Source organism: Ambystoma mexicanum, chromosome 8, assembly GCF_040938575.1.
Source record: "Ambystoma mexicanum isolate Mex_15411 chromosome 8, UKY_AmexF1_1, whole genome shotgun sequence".
Classification (NCBI taxonomy): domain Eukaryota; kingdom Metazoa; phylum Chordata; class Amphibia; order Caudata; family Ambystomatidae; genus Ambystoma; species Ambystoma mexicanum.
In genome coordinates this window covers 59,119,000-59,140,620 of record NC_090929.1, presented here as the reverse complement: position 1 = coordinate 59,140,620, position 21,621 = coordinate 59,119,000, and the positions used below count along the sequence as shown (strand labels likewise).

At 48.8% G+C, this 21,621-nt stretch overlaps 1 protein-coding gene across 1 annotated transcript in view; it reads right to left on the bottom strand.

Moving 5' to 3' along the window:
* LAMC3 (laminin subunit gamma 3) overlaps positions 1–21,621 on the bottom strand; it is a 1,037,231-nt gene that overhangs the window by 926,728 nt on the left and 88,882 nt on the right. The window contains exon 2 of the mRNA XM_069609277.1: positions 513–817. Within this exon, the coding sequence (XP_069465378.1) occupies positions 513–817 (305 nt within the window). The remainder of the gene's footprint in view (positions 1–512; positions 818–21,621) is intronic.

The following is a 21,621-nucleotide window of genomic DNA, read 5'->3' as shown; positions in this document are numbered from 1 at the left end:
AGGTTCTGGCGATTTTTTCCTGGCTACCAAAACTCTTTCCCCAAATATTCTAGGAGGGGTTTAATTATACATCATTATCTCCAGTCCTAGAATATTTGTAGAAAGTGTTTGATTGCTAGGAGGGTGCATTTTTTTGAAGTCACCCACCTGACGACTTTTTCATGTGGACATTATAACCACATACCATCTTTACTAGGAATTTAATTTTCGTATCATATTAATGAATGTTATATGTTCAAATTAAGGCCTATCTAACTATCTGAAATTACACAAACTGAATTTTCAGCCCAAAGGTGTGCAGGGGACGGGAGTATCCGATACTTTTGGGTAATAGCTTCACATATAGGTTGTATTTCCACCCTCGTGTCAAGGTTGCGTTACCTCCTCTGCACCCAAGATGACCAGTAATTAATGAGAAGGGCTGGTTTATAACTCTCAGAATGCCAGGTGTGCACATACACTCAGTTCCTCCACATGCTCTCTTCTTGGGCAACGTAAGGGGCCCACGTTACCTGCAGGGTGGGGCTTCTGTCGAAGTTGTAGGCGCCCGGCCGCCCCTCCAGTGTGGAGAAGGCCACGTTTCCACCACTCAGCGGTGAGATGTCGCTGAACTCAGCCGTGCAGAAGGCTGCTGCCTCATCATCGCCCGGCCTCAGGTACCCCCCTTCTGGCTTGCCGTAGGTTTTTTGGCACGTGGCGCTGTAGTACTGGTAGGGAACCCAAGGGCCATCTGCCCGGCTCCGTTTGTAAATGGCAAAGCTCTCTGGGCGGCTGGTGTGAAATTTGAGTCGCACGTAGGTGATCTCGTGGGATTTTCCTGAAGAAATAAAAGAAATAGAAACAGGGTCATCATCTCATGCTCGGTGCCTTGACCTCTGTAAAGACTGTCATGGAGCCCCTTACCTGAGGCGTTGAGGCCCACAGTAGAAGTGATGGCCCCATACCACCCAACTGTCCTGCATAGGAGCCATAGTTTCATACTGGCCAACTGCCCTGTATATGAGAGGTAGTTCTAGACTGCCAACTGCCCTGGATAAGAGCCGTAGTTCCATACTGCCCAACTATCCTGGATAAGAGCCGTAGTTCCATACTGCCCAACTGTCCTGGATAGGAGCCAAACTTTAATACTTCCCAACTGCCCTGAATAGGAATGTCAGTTCCTGACTGCCTAACTGCCCTGGATAGGAGCTCTAGTTCCATACTGCTCAACTGCCCTGAATAGGAGCTCGTAGTTCCAGACTGCCCAACTGCCCCAGATTGGAGCTGTACTTCTATACTGCCCAACTGTCCTGGGTAGGAGTGTTAGTTCTTTACTAGTCAACTACCATAATTGGGGGTGTTAGTTCTTTATTGTCCAACTGCCTGCAGAGAAGCCATAGTTCCATACTGTCCAACTGTCCTGGATAGGAGTGGTAGTGCCATACCAGTCAACTGTCTGAATTAGTAGTGTTAGTTCTAAATTGTCCAACTGACATGCATAGGAGTGGTAGTTTCATACTGCTCAACTGCCCTGGATAGGAGTGGTAGTGTCATACTGCCCAACAGTCCTGGCTAGGAATGATAGTTTCATACTGCCTGTTAGGAAAGATTTCTTAATTGTGGGTAATTTTCCTTCCATGTGGCAACCCCTAAAACTTTTTCCAGTTGTTTTCACCAGGATCTAGACTTTGCCAGCGAAGTGCAGCCTTCTGCCGCACCCCTCTGGGCTTTCGCTCCATTCTTACGGGGAACCTGACATGCCCTTAAGACAGTCAGCACCGGGAAACGTTGTTTTCCGTAGTTCTTTTTATCATGTTGCAACTTTTGCGCAACATGACACAAGAGGGCACTGTAAGCTAAGTTACTGCTCTCTTGGGTCTCTAGTCTTCTACAGGCCCTAGATACTCTCTTTGGGTTGTTAATGAACGGTGCAAGTGAATCACGGACGGGACTGGTGGCAGCGATCGTTTCTTGTGTTTTTGAGCTCCTTTTGGCGTTTAAGCGCGTTTCTCGCGCTTAGCCCAAAATGGTGGCCTGGCTCCCAAAATGGCCAGACCATGAGGCTCTTTGTCCTGTCCGCTGACCGTCTTGCCCCCTTCACCTTCCCCAGGTCGAGCCGACCCGGGGCCTTCCTTATTTGGGCATGTACTTTCCCGCGAAACACAGATGCTTTTCGCGGGCTTCTACAGGTCTTTTGTGTGCTCCAGGATGTGGGCTGGGATGTTTGGTCCCAATACACATTCTGGGAGCAAGAGAGTCTATCGTGTCGTGAATGCCTGGGACCTCTGTGGTCCGTGATAGGTCCACGTATGGTGCAAGTGTTTTGTGAGCAGATCTCCCATTGGGTCCCCTCCATTTTGGCGTGAAGGGAACCGTGGGTAAGAGGGGGCTGGAAACACCACTATCATGTCGATCTCCTGAGTTCTCACGAACAAAGGAATACAGGAGCCAAGTATCCTGCAACTACGAGGCTGAACCGAGGAATTGCTGGTGACCCGCTGAAGGACTGCTCCTCTGCACTGCTGTCGCTTTGTGAAACCCTGTCTACCTCTGATCGAACGAGAAGGCCTGTACGGTACTTCAACCCCTTGGAATAGTGGGAACAACTATTCTCAGCATTTTCAACAGCTCCTGCATGTAAGCATTCGGAAGTGTCTCTGGGCCATCCAGCAGACTGACCAGCATACCCAGGAGTCTTGCTCTGTAACCGCCGTCAGGTTGTGTTGTATTACGAGTCCTTGTCACTCTCACACGATTCGTACACTTGGCATTCCCAGGTCTGAAGTGAGCAGGGCTGAAATACACACGGCCGCTCCGTCGCCCTGCTATGGTGACAAACTGTGCGGGTTCACTACGTTTGGGATGTCCTCAACTCAACTTCTTCTGCTGTGGAATCTACACGACACTGAGACGTCCCCTGCTCGTATCTGAACCTGCCAGCACTGAAACTGACGCGGAGAAGCCTGGGTCTGCCTGCATCGGGGACCAGTGAGTAGCAATGCTAGGAACTGTTCGACCTCCTGCAGAAGCCCATAGCTTTTCCCCGCTGTGTCTAACAGCTGGCCTTTCCGTACTCGCGCTCTGCTTCTGCCCCCAGTGGAGGCTGCGCTTGAGTCCCGGATTTCTGTTCATCTTCATTTGTTCATCAAACTAAACTGCCTGATTCCCTCGAAGAGACTCCCCTTTTGCCCGTTGGCACCAGCGTGTGCAGGTACTTTTGAGCACAAGGCTCCACTCTTCGTAGGGCTTGGACTTCCTTTTAGTTAAGTGCCTCTGAAGGCGAACTGGGTCTAATTATTATTCACACTGCCTGTTTTCCTCCCCATCTAGGTGGTCTACACATTTTGTGCGTCTAACTCGTTAGACTCGTTTGTATTTGTATATATATTGTATTAGATTTGTATGTGTTGGTTTACTTGCGTTTTATTGTGATTTCTTGCTACGGTCAATGTTACAAAGGCCTTGTAATAAATGTGTCTATATTTTTAATATAACACCTGCTTGGAGTAATTTGTAAGTGTCCTTGCTTTGTGTGCTCATTGCGGGCTTTCACTAACCTTCACCCCTCTTGAGACCTAGTCTTGACCGCCGCGATCGCTACCCTGAATGGTCTGGCTTGTCCAGAAGTTACCCTGTTCCAAGAAACTAGGCTGGCCTTCTGAACCTCTGCCCCTCCAGGACAGAGTTCAGAAATCCATCTTAACACTGCCCAACAATCCTGGTTTAGAGTGGTACTTCTATACCTCTCAACTGCCCAGGTTTGGAGTGGTACTTCTATACCGCTCAACTGCCCTGGTTTGGAGTGGTACTTCTATACCGCTCAACTGCCCTGGTTTGGAGTGGTACTTCTGTACCGCTCAACTGCCCTGGTTTGTTATGTTATGTTAACAGAATTGGTAGAAAGCACTGTCACCCAGGGGTATCATGGTGCTAGGATGAGTAAAGGTAGAGCAGATGAAACTAATTATAACAGGAGGGTTTTCAAAAGACGCCGGAATTCCAGATGGTTAATGGTGCTTATCAGAGAGAGGCAGCGTATTCCACAAATTCACAGCTGCCACTGAGAAAGCACGATCTCCGATCCTAACACGACAGGAAGAAGGAACGGTAAGTAAGCAGACAAGCCGAGTCAGAGCAAAGAGCACGAGTGGGCTGATGATGGAGAAATGTGTTCTGAAGAGAACTAGCACCGAGACCATAAAAGGCCCAATGCACCAGGCAAAGAGACTTAAATTCAATTCACTTAGACACCAGCAGCCAGTGAAGGGAGTGAAGAGCCAGCGTTATACGATTCCCATAAGGGATATCCAGGGCTCCCCCAGCCGCCAGGTTCTGCAATAGCTGAAGCCAGTGGATTAGGCTCTTAGGCTGGGCAAGATAGAGCGCATTACAATAAATCAATGCAACTTAATACCAGGGCGGTGACCACTGGTAACCAAACCTTCAGGGGGAACAGAGGAATGGCCTTCCTGAGAATCCTCAGATGGTAGTGTGCAGCTTTGCAGACAGCAGGTTTGGAGTGGTGGAGCTATGCCTCTCAACTAGCCTGGTTTGGAGTGGTACTTGTACACCTCTAAACTGCCCTGGTTTGGAGTGGTACTTCTATAGCTCTCAAATGCCCTGGTTTGAAGTGGTACTTCTATACCTCTCAACTGCCCTGGTTTGGAGTGGTAGTTCTATACCTCTCAACTGCCCTGGTTTGGAGTGGTACTTGTACACCTCTAAACTGCCCTGGTTTGGAGTGGTACTTCTATAGCTCTCAAATGCCCTGGTTTGAAGTGGTACTTCTATACCTCTCAACTGCCCTGGTTTGGAGTGGTAGTTCTATACCTCTCAACTGCCCTGGTTTGGAGTGGTACTTCTATAGCTCTCAACTGCCCTGGTTTGTAGTGGTACTTCTATACCTCTCAACTGCCCTTTACCTGAGTGGTAGTTCCATACCACTCTACCTCCCTGGTTTGGAGTGGTAGTTTCACACTACTCAAGTGCCCTGATTAGAAGTGGTAGTTCTATACCACTGAACTGCCCTGGCCTAGGGTGATAGTTCCATACTACCCAACTGTCGAGGAGAGCTGTGGTAGCTATAACAATAAACTGGACAGGAGTGGTAGTTGCATACCGCTCAACTGACCTGGATAGGAGTGGTAGTTCTATACCACTGAACTGGACCGGAGTGGTAGTTCTATACAACTCACCTGCCCGAATAGCAATGGTAGTTCTATACCACTCAACTGGACAGGAGTAGTAGCCCCATACTGCACAACTGCCCTAGTTTAGAGTGGTAGTTTCATACTGCCAACCACCCTGAATAGGAATTGTAGATGCATTTTGGCTCTCCTGTCCCTCTGGTGTAGCGATAGTCCCATACCAAGAGCAACATTACACTGTTCAGCAGTCACAGCTATAGTCCCATGCGGATTAACTATCTCATGTCATTAAGCTGAGCCCTGCAAGTCCCATACCTCCCATCCACTCATCAATGGACGCAATAGTCCCATACCTCCCATCCACCCATCAATGGGCGCAATAGTCCCATAACTCCCATCCACCCATCAATGGATGCAATAGACCCATACCTCCCATCCACCCATCAATGGGCGCAATAGTCCCAGAACTCCCATCCACCGACCAATGGATGCAATAGTCCCATACCTCCCATCCACCCATCAACGGGCGCAGTAGTCCCATAACTCCCATCCACCCATCAATGAACGCTATAGTCCCATACCTCCCATCCACCCACCGATGGACACAATAGTCCGATACCTCCCATCCACCCATCAATGGGCGCAATAGTCCCATACCTCCCATCCACCCACCGATGGACGCTATAGTCCCATACCTCCCATGCACCCATCAATGGGCGCAATAGTCCCATAACTCCCATCCACCCACCGATGGACACAATAGTCCGATACCTCCCATCCATCAATGGGCGCAATAGTCCCATACCTCCCATCCACCCATCAATGGGCGCAATAGTCCCATAACTCCCATCCACCCACCGATGGACACAATAGTCCCATATCTCCCATCCACCCACCGATGGACGCAATAGTCCCATACCTCCCATTCACCCATCAATGGGCGCAATAGTCCCATACCTCCCATCCACCCACCGATGGACACAATAGTCCACTACCTCCCATCCACCCACCGATGGACGCTATAGTCCCATACCTCCCATTCACCCATCAATGGGCGCAATAGTCCCATAGCTCCCATCCACCCATCAATGGGCGCAATAGTCCCATAACTCCCATCCACCCACCGATGGACGCAATAGTCCCATACCTCGCATTCACCAATCAATGGGCGTAATAGTCCCATACCTCCCATGCACCCATCAATGGGTGCAATAGTCCCATACCTCCCATCCACCCATCAATGGACGCAATAGTCCCATACCTCCCATCCACCCACCGATGGACGCTATAGTCCCATACCTCCCATGCACCCATCAATGGGCGCAATAGTCCCATAACTCCCATCCACCCACCGATGGACACAATAGTCCGATACCTCCCATCCACCCATCAATGGGCGCAATAGTCCCATACCTCCCATCCACCCATCAATGGGCGCAATAGTCCCATAACTCCCATCCACCCACCGATGGACACAATAGTCCCATACCTCCCATCCACCCACCGATGGACGCTATAGTCCCATACCTCCCATTCACCCATCAATGGGCGCAATAGTCCCATACCTCCCATCCACCCATCAATGGGCGCAATAGTCCCATACCTCCCATCCACCCATCAATGGGCGCAATAGTCCCATACCTCCCATCCACCCATCAATGGGCTCAATAGTCCCATACCTCCCATCCACCCATCAATGGGCGCAATAGTCCCATACCTCCCATCCACCCATCAATGGGCTCAATAGTCCCATACCTCCCATGCACCCATCAATGGGCGCAATAGTCCCATAACTCCCATCCACCCACCGATGGACACAATAGTCCGATACCTCCCATCCACCCATCAATGGGCGCAATAGTCCCATACCTCCCATCCACCCATCAATGGGCGCAATAGTCCCATAACTCCCATCCACCCACCGATGGACACAATAGTCCCATACCTCCCATCCACCCACCGATGGACGCTATAGTCCCATACCTCCCATTCACCCATCAATGGGCGCAATAGTCCCATACCTCCCATGCACCCATCAATGGGCGCAATAGTCCCATAACTCCCATCAACCCACCGATGGACACAATAGTCCGATACCTCCCATCCACCCATCAATGGGCGCAATAGTCCCATACCTCCCATCCACCCATCAATGGGCTCAATAGTCCCATAACCCCCATCCACCCACCGATGGACACAATAGTCCCATACCTCCCATCCACCCACCGATGGACGCTATAGTCCCATACCTCCCATCCACCCACCGATGGACACAATAGTCCCATACCTCCCATCCACCCACCGATGGACGCTATAGTCCCATACCTCCCATTCACCCATCAATGGGCGCAATAGTCCCATAACTCCCATCCACCCACCGATGGACACAATAGTCCCATACCTCCCATCCACCCATCAATGGGCGCAATAGTCCCATACCTCCCATCCACCCATCAATGGGCGCAATAGTCCCATATCTCCCATCCACCCACCGATGGACGCAATAGTCCCATACCTCCCATTCACCCATCAATGGGCGCAATAGTCCCATACCTCCCATCCACCCATCAATGGGCGCAATAGTCCCATAACTCCCATCCACCCACCGATGGACGCAATAGTCCCATACCTCCCATTCACCCATCAATGGGCGCAATAGTCCCATACCTCCCATTCACCCATCAATGGGCGCAATAGTCCCATAACTCCCATCCACCCACCGATGGACGCAATAGTCCCATACCTCCCATCCATGCTCAAATGGCGCAAACTTTTTTTCTTTTTTCTTTTTTTTATTCCATATGGTGAAATAACCTTTACAGAATCATTCACATAAAACAGGAATATACAATAAAGACATTTCCAAATAAAAAAATAAAAAATCCCAAATATACAGTGGCACTAAACGAATACAGAGGCAATAAAATAACTCGTGTGTTAAATAAAAGGTCACTTGAACGACAATGCACTAAAAATTGACGATTAACTCATCTAAGGAGAAAATTACAAAATACATAAACTTGGATATAAATGACATGAGAGAAACAAAAAAAGGATACCAAGTGCAAAGTACAGTCCATCGGTATCCAGCACTTTAGAAACGTTAGGCTACTTTCATTCAGCTTCAAAGACTTGAAGAAAGTTGCAACAGCTAAGGTTCCGGAAGTAATACTTCTGCTAATGCGTCGGTGCCCAGTTTGAGCCTCATGAACCCACTGATTTGCTGGGAACATTTTGGCCAGGTAACAAAGCCTTTTATCGTTTAACTCCTCCAAGAACGAGAGGAGATGTCTCGATGACTCAATAATTCCACCCTGATGGCAAAATCTAGATTCTAGATCGTCAGAAGCAATCAAACTGCGCTGTGCGAGAATTTCTTTAGTTAGCAACAGATTCCATCTCAATTGGCGGAAAATCTTCCTATGATGTCTACCTGGAAAGTTGATGAGATATGTCGCAATCTCAGTCCTCTTTTTGTGTTCATGGGCAAGGTGAGCCATGGAGGTGTAGCCATGCCATTTCTCATGGGTCTGAATCCAATCATAATCGAACAACTGATGTTGTACCTTATTTGGGTTTGCTATGAGGGTATCTAGGTTCACGTTCATTTTCTGTAAAATTCTCACACAGTTCGTTTAGATTGCTGTGACAAAGTTGGGATGTTTCACACTGGCCCTCAAATTCAGTGTTTTTTGTAAATTCAAATAAAGAGAATCACTAGTGGGCAAAGGTAATCTCCTAAATAGTCAGGGCTGCCATTTCACCAAAATGCCAGGGGTAGCGGAAGTGACATCACACAACCCTTGACCCTCTGATGACAACACAGGAAGTGATGTACTCTGACCCCGCCCCCAAGTGACATCACAGGAAGTGATGGCAAACGACCTTCAGATTCTTTAGATGCATCTAGCATCCGTGTTTCCAGGTGCTCTCATTTCAGGCAGATATAAAAACAGAGGGAGGCATGATTTGTCCACAATTACACATTTGGAGAATTTCATTTTCCAGATTTGATGTGGGGTCTATATGTAAAACATTCATAATGCAGTATTTCTAACAGGGTAACCAAAATTCATAACGCAGGCTACAGCTAGTGTGTGAAACATCTACAGATCAATAGACACAGAAGTATGTGTTATCTGTGGCGTTGCTGTGTTAAACAAGCCAACAAAAAATCACTGACCTGGGGAGGTGTGTGCTGCTCTTTAACCAGGAGAAAAAGGCTGCATGAGCAAGGCCTGGAGAATAAATCATTGACCAGGATTTAGTATCAGCAAAATTCCCTGGTTATAAATCTATATATGATTCAGCTACCACTACGATCGAAGAAACCTATTAGACTGGTCTCCGTGCAGAGGGGAGTGCACCTTATAATGTTATCTTTGCTGGAGTATAATACCTGGGAAAGGTTATTTCAATATACCCAAGACCCCCCACCTCATAGTTTTTATTATCTAAGCGTAATACTGGGTGCCAGAGGACTTTAAAAAAAAACACACCATTTAATGTAATATCATTGCTGCACACATACATTCACAGCTCCACACAGTTATTTGAAATCGAAAACACCCACGCGTTGCCTCTCACCTGGGGACTCACTGGCAGACTTCAAGGCGCGCACTGCACACTACCTCTTTGTCAGACCCAGTGGTGCCCAATGGCGTAGCACAAAAATTTGGCAGCTCCCCTGCGAGCCATGCTGTGGGGCCACCCCCAAGCTCCTTATCCAAGCACAGAGCACACCACACCCCGGGCCAGTCCGGTCCACCACGTGCACGCCATGTCCATGAAGATTATGCCGCTGTAGGGGCGTGCACTACTGCAAGTGGAGGAAGTAAATATGTTTTTCAATCAAACCTTAAATCTTTAACGTAACAGAGAGAAGGGGGCGGTGCCTGGTCCACAAATATACCAGCCACCAGTGGTGGCTGGTGAGTTGTTTTTTTGGAGGGTGTTAATATTTGCCAGAAATATGTGATTGCGACATAGCATAGCGAGGGAGCCCGAACTAACAAAAATGGGTTGGGGGGACCTAGGGGGATTATTCCCCTCCCCAGAGGGAATGTTTTGAATAATGGGTTAAAATGGTGCATTACAAAGCACACCTTCTGGGAAAATTTGGGAAAAAGGCCAACAATGTGGGTAAAAGGCCAACAATCGGTTTTGGAGGGTGTAGGGTAAATCGTGAAAAAAAGTACAATTGATGCAAGTCACCAAAGGTGCACAGGGCATTTCCCAATGCATTGTCATGCCAGTCCCTGCAATATATGCCAGTATAAAAAACATGTTCATGCTGGCTGTGCCCATACGTTTCCATGCCGGCTCCACCAACATATGCTAGCATTCCCATATAAGACCATACTTATGTTTGCTTTAAGAGATTTTTCTATAGTATCATTACTGGCACTGGGCACACAACTGGATCTGCCAATGTGCACCAGTACTCCTATGTAAGAAAATATTCCTGTTGGTTTGGCCATTAAAAGTGAGATGTCACAATAGGAAAACTTGTCCAAACTGGTTCTAATGTAAGCCAGTCTAGACCCATGAGGACACTTATCCTGCTTGATTTATCATAGATGGCCAGTTAATAAAAAGTCATGCTACAGTGAGAAATATACAGGTCGCTACGCCAAAACATTTCTAGCGCAGTAACACTACTTATCATGCTGGCTTTTGTAAAGGTGCTGAGTAATAAATGTCATGCCACAGTAAGCAATGGCTAGACTGACTGCACCAAAATGCCAGTCTAGCCAGGGAATGGAACACATGAACTTGCCTCTGCCCAAAAATACCAGTAAAACATGCAAAGTCAATAAAGGATGTGGCAAAAATGTTTCAGTGAACCCCAGTCGCCCAGGTCCTTACACACACACACATGCATCCCCTTTCACCCGCCCGTCACTCACCCCTACATCTTCTCTTGCACTCGCTCACACTGGATTCACCACCTAGGCACACACCAAACCCCACCCAGAACATTCAAACACACACTACCACATGTATGCTTATTCACCCACCAGTCACTCACTCACACCTCCTCTTACATGCACTCATCACATTCTCTTCACAAGCACACACCCACCCACCCTCCCAGAACATTCAAAAACACGGCATCACATTCATACTCATTCACCACCAGTCACTTAATAATAGACCTTTTCTTACCTCCACCCATTGCATTTTCTACACAGGCGCAGCACAGACCCACACAGAACATTCAAAAACACTGCATTACATTCATACTCATTCACCCACCAGTCACTCACACAAACCTTCTCTTACATCGTCTCATTGCATTCTCTACACAGGCACACGCCAACCCACCCAGAACACTCTAAAACTCACATCACAACACTTCTCATTCACCCACCATTCACATACATACATCTGACACGCACTTCACACATGCAAAACACACATATTTCTTGCAGCTTCCGTCCGTCCTTCCAGGCCCCCTCGGCTCCTCCGTGCTGCAAAAAAACAGGAACCAGGACGCTGCAAGAGCTTCCTGGTTCCTGGATGTGAGTTGCAAGGAAGCCGAGGGAGAAGGGGTTGGACCTGAACATGGCATGTGACATGTGCCACATGTCATTGTCTGCTCCAACTCCTGCTGAGTGTCTCCTTAACCCAGCCTTCACCCTGATGGGTGACGACTGGGCCGGGATCCCACCAGATCTGGTGTGGTGGGTCCCCCTGCGCCACGGGAGGGCCCGCTACACCAGGAGCACCCATTTTCTTTAATGCAAAAAATTATTTCTTTTTTTTCAAATAATTGTCTTCTTTTTTTTGTTTTAAGTTGGGGTCACAAGGGAGTCCCAGGGGTTGCAGCTGTGGCCCCCAAGGGTTGCAGTTGCGACCCCTGGCAACCGCTAAATGACATCCCTGTAAATAGCGGCAACACATTCCATTCCACCCTGGCATGGATAGAGGTAAGGCCCAATTCAAACCTTATCACCGCAAGTGGGACACACGTAGGTACACCTAAAACTCATCTCCATAACTCTGCTTCCCACAAGTCCAGCCATTTCATAGCAACATCGTAAAACAATTCCTGGCCGTAGATTAATTTAGGCACCACCTTGCCTACGTAGAATTTCAGTACGGGCAGAATAGAAAAAGATCAACATTTCTGATGCATCGCCAAGGCTTGTGCGGCCAACATGATCGCCTTCAGATTTAACCCATTCCTCCCTTTGACAAAACCTGGCGCAGCCGATATCATGTAGCCAAGGTATGTCATGCGGGAGGCTGAGGTGATCACGCGGGAGGCTGAGGTGATCACGCGGGAGGCTGAGGTGATCACGCGGGAGGCTGAGGTGATCACGTGGGAGGCTGAGGTGATCAGTGTCTTCCCAAGACCACATTTGTTGGCGCTTTTTTGGTCTTCTTAATATAACTAGAATTCTGGTTTTCTTTGAATTAATCTTAAGGCCATTATCAGAGGCAAATGTGGAAAATGATTTGAGGAAGTCATTTCAGACCCACCCGAGATGTGTCACAAAGAAGAAAGTCATCCGCGAATGCAAGCCAAGAAATATGGTGAGAACCCACCTTAGGAGCAATTAATCCAATGGGGATCCGGTAATCACCAGCATTGGACACTCAAAGATTGAATAAACATGCCGCTAGGGTACATCCCTGTCTGAGACCGGACCTAGTTGGAATACACCGAGACATGACACCGTCTCTATTCAGCCTTACCCTAACCAAGGAGTTCTCATGGAGACCTTTAATGAGCTCCAAAAGGCCACTGGGAATCCTCCAGTTTTTCAAAGTGCCCCACAGTCTGACCTACGCGATCAAAGTTGGATGATAGATCGATCGATGCCATGTAGGTACAGGCGTCCAGGGAAGGCCATGCCTAGTTTTGAATATATCCAAGTTTAAGGCCATTAAGAGAAGTTGAATAATCCTTTTGGAAACCAGTATGGAATTTAGATAGTCTGACTGTCATTTCTCCAAGTACTGAAGTAAGATAGATGAAAAGATCTTGCTATCGGTGTCCAGCAATGAGATCGGTCTATAGTTAGACGGGTCAGTCCTCAGGCCTTTTTTAAAGATAGGAACAATATGGGCGATTTGCCATGTGGATGGAAATGTTTTGGTAGAAATGATACTTTGAAATAAGAAAGCTAAGACATTAGCCAAATTTCTTGGATAAGATTTAAGAATGGCATTGGAGAGACCACTGGGCCCAGCAGCTCTTGAAGATGTACAGGAGGTCATTAGATCAAAGACTTTGTTTACACTGATTTTAATGGCAGTCTCTTTTGCCGTCATAATTGGATTCACCATCTGATCATAGGGTTTTACAGAACCTGACGCGTAAAGATTCAGAAAAAAAACATTGCCAAAGTTAGCTCGTCTATGGCATTTAGCTGGGCAGTGCAAATAACCAGTGCTTGGCTGTTAATTAGAGCCCAAAACATGCCAACTTCTTTTCTAGACAAGATTCGTAAAACCAGTTCCGCATCTTGCTGGAGCAGAAATGTTCGCCGCTGTTTACAGGAAATATTATAGTTCTGTTTTACTGATTTACGCTTGGCAAGTTTCAATTCATTTGAAATAGGTTGGCACTTTATTGACCTTAGAGCACGGCTCATCGCAGATTTGTTCTGGACTGGTTGTACATCATAAACATGAGGTTTCTTGCGAGTGGAACTACGACTAGATTTGGAACTATACGTCGCACCAGAGGTTGGGCACAATAGTCCCATACCTCCCATCCAAGACTCGATAGGCACCATAGTCCCATACCTGCTCCAATCCACCCTTTAATAGACTATGGCTCAATAGGCCCATAACTGCTATCCACCCATCGATGGGCTACATAGTGCCATACCTTCCGTACACCCATCGATGGGAGCCATAGTGATATACCTCCTGCCCACCCCTCAATGGGTGCCAATGTCCCATGCCTGCTCCTATCCACCCTTTGATAGACTATGACTCAATAGGCCCATACCTCCCATCCACCCATCGATGGGCGCCATAGTCCCATACCTGCTCCAATCCACCCTTTGATAGACTATGGCTCAATAGGCCCATAACTGCCATCCACCCATCGATGGGCGCCACAGTGCCACACCTCCCGTCCACCCATCGATGGGCGCCACAGTGCCACACCTCCCGTCCACCCGTCGATTAGAACCACAGTCCCATACCTGTCATGAACCCATCGATGCACTGTTGCGCAATAGTCCTACACCTCCCACCCGTCGATGGAGTATGACTCAATAATCCCATACCTCCCCACTCACCCATCGATGGGCGCCACAGTCCCATGCCTCCCCACTCACCCATCGATGGGCGCCACAGTCCCATACCTCCCCACTCACCCATCGATGGGCGCCACAGTCCCATGCATCCCTGTTCTCTCACAGGCGATGTTCCAGGCGTGATTCCATAACCCGAACTGTCGCAGCACACCTAAATATAACGACCGCGCAGACTGGGGGTGCTCAGGCCTGGCCCTCGAGAACCCCACCTACACCAGGATTTCAGGATAACCTCGAAGTAAGCCCCTCCAATTTAGATTTTGCGCATTTCAAGACACCACCCCAGCAAGTGCACGAGTAAAGCGCCGCTCTCCCACTTGACGTCAGCGTTGCAAGTTCCAATCCCCGGAACATTCAAATGGGGTGCTATTAACACCTGTTGGTATAGCGCTTGGACTAAGGAGGACTCTGGCATGAAGCGCTGTATGAAAACACCTTACTATCATTGATTGGGAATACCCTGAACACATGGGCTGTCTGTGGTCCTCGCGGATCTATGCAGACCCCCGGTGAAGACACTTGATCAGAGTCGCCATGAACACACCCCCCACCCCACGTAGTCATTTCCTGTGCTTTCCCCTAGCGCCCCCTGGTGGAACCAGTGTAAAGAGTGGGTGTTTCGCAAAGAAATCAGTTGCACTCTGCCCTCTGAGCTCATCATGCTGCCCCCTTTTAGCATAAAGGCTCCCTTGCGGCACAAGGGGGTGGGTGGGAGGGCCGAAATCTATACAGACGATTTAGAGGGGCCCAACGCTGGCTTAAGAGGGGCCAAGTCCTCACACTGTTGCAGGCGCCTAAAGGAAACAACCTGAAAGGCTAGCGCTCCCCAGCCCGCCACACCTCCCTACACTTTCAGGGGGAACATTAACAGCTGAGGGGGGCGACCAGCTGAGGGTCCTGGCAGTGAGTTGGAAATTAGCGGGGGTGTAGGGGGGGGGATCTTGCAGGGATGGACACCTTTAGGGGTGCAGGATCTCTGGGGGAACCGGCGCTCTTGCTCTGGGTGGTCTTTGATTTCCAAAGCAACCTCCACACCCTGCTTTTCGTTGGCTCGTTCTGTGCCCCCTTTTCATTTCTGGAAAGATTTGGCGGAGGTGGGGGGGGGGGCATTTTAGGCTTCAGGTAACATGGTAGATCGAAAGTTCAGAAAATGAAGTTTGAGGAAAGAGTGACGTGAAAGGGGCCCTCGGCACATTAAAATGCCTTATTGGGTTCCTATAAGTGGCTTGCAAGAACTTGGGAGAGTCCAATGGGACTTGGTCCTCTGATACCTATGGGATTCTTATAAAGTCTCATATTGCAAGGTCACATGTAGTTCTGAAGCGCTCCTTCATGAAACTCATTAGGAAATGTTTGCCTGGGCTGGGTCCCAGAGGGCCCCATGGCCTTCTATCAGGCCTGCGGCAGAGCGCGTGTATTTGGGGGGTCCCCCCTCCTCGCCTTTATAAACACATCCTCTCCCAGAAGAGGCCCCTAACTGGAGGCAGATGTGCTGCGGGTCCCGCGGGATGGCGCAGGGCCACGGGAAATGGCCCCTCATATCTTTCTGTGTGAGGCTGGAGGGCAGGCGGACCTCCCAGCACCGGCCGTTCCAACCGGCCGCGTTTAGTCTGCGCTGCGAACTGGCCGGCCTCCAGGCGCTAGGGAGAATGTAGCGTCTGTGGAAGGGGCCGTATTCAGGGTAGTGGGGCTGGACGCATCGTCGGTAGTGTCATCTTCTCACACTGCCCACCACACCATTTCCTTACACCGTGCACCACTGCCAGTGAATTACAAAGCCAACCGTGCCACACGGCACATCAGTGCCAGCTTCTCACACTGCCCACCACGCCCCCTCCCCACACCGTGCACCACCGCCAGTGAATCATAAAGCCAATCGTGCCAGCTCTTCACACTGCAAATCAGTGCCAGCTTCTCACAGTGCCCAACACGCCCCTCCCAGTGCCAGCATCTCACACTGCACATCAATGCCAGCTTCTCACACTGCCCACCACATCTTGTCCTTACACCGTGCACCACTGTCAGTGAATTACAAAGCCAACCGTGTTACACTGCAAATCAGTGCCAGCTTCTCACACTGCCCACCACATCTTGTCCTTACACGGTGCACCACTGTCAGTGAATTACAAAGCCAACCGTGTTACACTGCAAATCAGTGCCAGCTTCTCACACTGCCCACCATGCCCCCTTCTGACACCGTGCTCCATTGCAAGTGAATTACACAGCCAACCGTGCCATGCTGCACATCAGTGCCAGCTTCTCACACTGCCCACCACGCCCCCTCACCACACCGTGCACCACTGCCAGTGAATTACAAACCCAATCGTGCCACACTGCACATCAGTGCCAGATTCTCACACTGCCCACCACGCCCCCTCCCAACACCGTGCACCACTGCCAGTGAATTACAAAGCCAACCGTGCCAGCTCTTCACACTGCAAATCACTTTGACCCACACAAAGAAACCTGAAAACTCGCATTGACCAACCATACACGAGGCAACACGAACTACTGAATGAGCAAATCAGTGGGGCAAACAGCGACACCGAAAAACTGTTCCAAATACTAAATCTACTTGAAAACCCAAAGCACAACTAACATCCACCTCCCCACAGACCAAGGCTGTGCCAAGGTTCAGCAAGCTTGCCTGATCCTCACAAACCAAGACTGTGCCAAGGTTCAGCGAGCTTTCCCGATCCCCACAAACCAAGACTGTGCCCAGGATCAGCAAGCTTTCCCGATCCCCACAAACCAAAACTGTGCCAAGGTTCAGCAAGCTTTCCCGATCCCCACAAACCAAGACTGTGCCCAGGTTCAGCAAGCTTTCCCGATCCCCACAAACCAAGACTGTGCCAAGTTTCAGCAAGCTTTCCCGCTCCCCACAAACCAAGACTGTGCCAAGGTTCAGCAAGCTTTCCCGCTCCCCACAAACCAAGACTGTGCCAAGGTTCAGCAAGCTTTCCCGATCCCCACATACCAAGACTGTGCCAAGGTTCAGCAAGCTTTCCCGATCCCCACAAACCGAGACTGTTCTCTGATTCACCAAGCTTTCCCGATCCCCACAAACCAAGACTGTGCTCTGATTCAGCAAGCTTTCCCGATCCCCACAAACCAAAACTGTGCCAAGGTTCAGCAAGCTTTCCCGATCCCCACAAACCAAGACTGTGCCCAGGTTCAGCAAGCTTTCCCGATCCCCACAAACCAAGACTGTGCCAAGTTTCAGCAAGCTTTCCCGCTCCCCACAAACCAAGACTGTGCCAAGGTTCAGCAAGCTTTCCCGATCCCCACATACCAAGACTGTGCCAAGGTTCAGCAAGCTTTCCCGATCCCCACAAACCGAGACTGTGCTCTGATTCAGCAAGCTTTCCCGATCCCCACAAACCGAGACTGTGCTCTGATTCAGCAAGCTTTCCCGATCCCCACAAACCAAAACTGTGCCAAGGTTCAGCAAGCTTTCCCGATCCCCACAAACCAAGACTCTGCTCAGGTTCAGCAAGCTTTCCTGATCCCCACAAACCAAGACTGTGCCAAGGTATAGCAAGCTTTCCCGCTCCGCACAAACCAAGACTGTGCTCAGGTTCAGCGAGCTTTCCCCGATCCCCACAAACCAAGACTGTGCCAAGGTACAGCAACCTTTCCCGCTCCTCACAAACCAAGACTGTGCTCAGGTTCAGCAAGCTTTCCTGATCCCCACAAACCAAGACTGTGCTCAGGTTCAGCAAGCTTTCCTGATCCCCACAAACCAAGATTGTGCTCAGGTTCAGCAAGCTTTCCCACTCCTCACAAACCAAGACTGTGCTCAGGTTCAGCGAGCTTTCCTGATCCCCACAAACCAAGACTGTGCCAAGGTACAGCAAGCTTTTCCCGCTCCCCACAAACCAAGACTGTGTTCAGGTTCAGCAAGTTTTCCTGATCCCCACAAATCAAGACTGTCCCAAGGTTCAGCAAGCTTTCCCGATCCCTACAAACCAAGACTGTGCCAAGGTAGGTTCAGCAAGCTTTCCTGATCCCCACAAATCAAGACTGTGCCAAGGTTCAGCAAGCTTTCCCGATCCCTACAAACCAAGTCTGTGCCAAGGTAGGTTCAGCAAGCTTTCCCGATCCCTACAAACCAACACTGTGCCAAGGTAGGTTCAGCAAGCTGTCGCTGTCCAAATGACAGTGGCACGTGACAAGATCGAAACAGACTTGGCAGTCAGTAAACCCTCTCAACAACATGTTCCCAGTCATTAGAAGCCGCTGCCATAGCCAAAGGACCATACATTCGATTTCAAATACATCACAGTGGCTGATATGGAAGAAACCTTGGGCACAATGCACCCACCACCTTCTTTGGAGATGTTTATGCTGGAGAACAAAGGGGGGGTCTTCACCCTTTCTCGTTAGATTCGTGAACGCATCCTTCCATCAGAACCATGTCCCACATACCATCAAGGAAGTCACTGTCACACCCCGAGTAGAGAAAGTGGGTCTAGACCCAAAAGATGCTTAGAACCTTAGGCCCATCGGCAACTCCCACTTTTTGCTGAAGATTGTAGAGAAAATGGCCACCTCGGAACTTCAAGCATACTTGGACACGACATTCAAACTACACACTAGGCAGTCAGGCTTCCGCTCAGGCCATAGTACAGAGAGTGCTCTGCTTGACCTCCAGACCCACATGCTTAAGACCCTAGACGAGGGAAAAACAGGACTGTTAGTCTTATTGGACCTGTCAGCAGCGTTCAATCTCCTATACCACAAACGACTTCTCAACACCCTTGTTGACCTAGGGAACTGCTCACAAGAAACAGTCTAGTGGATTCAATCGTTCCTATCCCACTGAAAGTCAACTGTGCGCTGAGGTGATGCCACCTCAGAGGCCGCTCCCATCTCTTGCGACATATGTTTCAGCGCAATATAAATAAATAAATAAATGTCAGCTTCTCGCACTGCCCACCACCCCATCTCCTCACACCGTGCACCACTGCCAGTGAATTACAAAGCCAATCGTGCCAGCTCTCCACACCGCATGTCAGTGCCAGCTTATCACACTGTGACAAACCAACTTCCGGGAAACACCAGTGGTCCAGGGATGAATATCAGTTTCTAAACCATCAATCAGCTCCACACCTCTAGTACACCAGAAGGGATCACTTCTCTCCTGCAAGCATGGAAAGAACACCTTTGGGGCTGAATACCCCCTCACCCACATACAACAAGAGCAGAGCTGCAGCACCAAATCTGATTGGAAGCCTTGGATGGGCTTTTACATGTGAGTAACGCTCATTCTTGAAATCTGAGCGTTGAGCACCCACTTCATTCCCAAGTTGCCTGCTAACCCTTTGCAACCTTGTACTGGCTGCCGGCATCGCTGCAACTATCATCCGAGAGGGGTTTGCCTCGTTAAGCCATGTAGGCCTTTTTGTTTCATCTTGCCATTTTCTCCTCCAACATGGCCACCGCTCCCCTCTTGCAGTGGAGTGCCTGACCTGCCCTACCAGCTGCTGCCCTGATTGACCAGCGCCACCTTAAGAGAGCCAATACATGCAGCCGGTAGGCGAAAGCCGGCCCCCACAAATGCCTTCCATTAAGACTCCTGCCTGTGTCTGTCCGGGCCTGGATGGCCCCCCGCCTCTTGATCCCCTGAATTATGAGGAGCCCCCCCACTGTAGTCGATGACCAGACAACCTGTGCTTGCACCTCCAAGGACTCCCAACATTGGCATGTGAGTGATGACTGAACTTTCCCATTGCCTCCTCCACCAACAAAACCTTAACCCAAATTTCTCCTCACTTGATCTTTCTGCTCTGTTTTAATCCTCCTCACATCACTGCTTTTGGACCTTACTGTTAACCGTTATCTTCAAACTTTGGTGTTGTGCTTTTTAACATCCTTCGCCCCAGATTGCTTTGCACATTGTACCCTGTTTTGAATTTCAAATGTAGGTGTTGCGTGCTTTTTAACATCCTGCACCCAGATCCTGTTGCATCGTGTGCCACTCCTGTAACCATCTGACTGCCTTGTGATCTGTGCCAGAACTAGCAGTGTAGCCTCTCTCTTTCCTTCGACTATCCTTTGCCATCACCATGGCACTCCCCATCTCTACTATCTTCAACAACTAGCAAGAAATCGATTCTGTGGGACCGGTCCCTGTTGGTACGCTAGTGACCACTCTGTATTAATTCCAAAACCCAACCTATATATTGGTTCAGGGACCCTGGCAGCAAGATGAATCCTACCCCTTAAACTTCTCACTGAGTTTGTGTATAACAGTAAAATTTAAGATTAAGCTTTGGGGGAGTGTCTTGCGCTCAAGGTCAGTCCTCACAATGCGGAAAATATTTCAGACTAACGTTGCAAATGTCCAAATCATGTGAAATGTGGTATTTTTATTTTCCAATAATAGAAACAGCTGACACGTGTTTCGACCCCTGGTCGTTGTCAAGGCTGTAAATATCATGATTGATACATAACACCATTGATAATAATGTACATGACATTCGGAATATTATGTATATATGACGTTGTTAGATAATGATGGTGGTGATTACCTTGGTGGATTCCAATCATATAGCTGAAAATTCATTGTATGGGGGAGAATGGGCTCTTCAAGAAAAATGGGGTCCCCACATTAATTTAATCAATACATAAGGTTCAGGGACATACCCACGAGTGTCTGATATCGGGTTACTGAAGAATGGTATCACACGGCCTCTTAGAGATGGTTATATGCCCAACCATTGTCTTTGGTCTTTATTAAAGAAACACATGCATTTCATGATAGCAATTCAAACCCACTAGGGTACACCTTAGAAAACATATTAGCTTACACTCTTGTTGCCTCAATTTAAGCATAACATTGCCTCCTCTTTTGCCTAACTTAGCCTTATGAATCTCATTGCTGTTATTCATTTGGTGACATTCTCGCCAATGAATGGCCATCAGTGATTTGGGGTCATTGTTTCTTAAAACTTGATACACTTTATTGACAATCACTAAGCATTTTATTGTGCTACTGACACTCAACTCACCTGTAATTTCTAAATCCCCAATTTGTGCCGATCCATGGGGCTCGGTTTTTTAAATTTTTTTTATACTGATAGGGAGCTTGGACAATGCGTTACCTGAACTGTATCACCAATCTTGATGATCTACCTATTATTCATAACAGATATGTTTTTCCCATATATTCCACAACATATATTTATCAATAATAACTTGTATATAGGTAT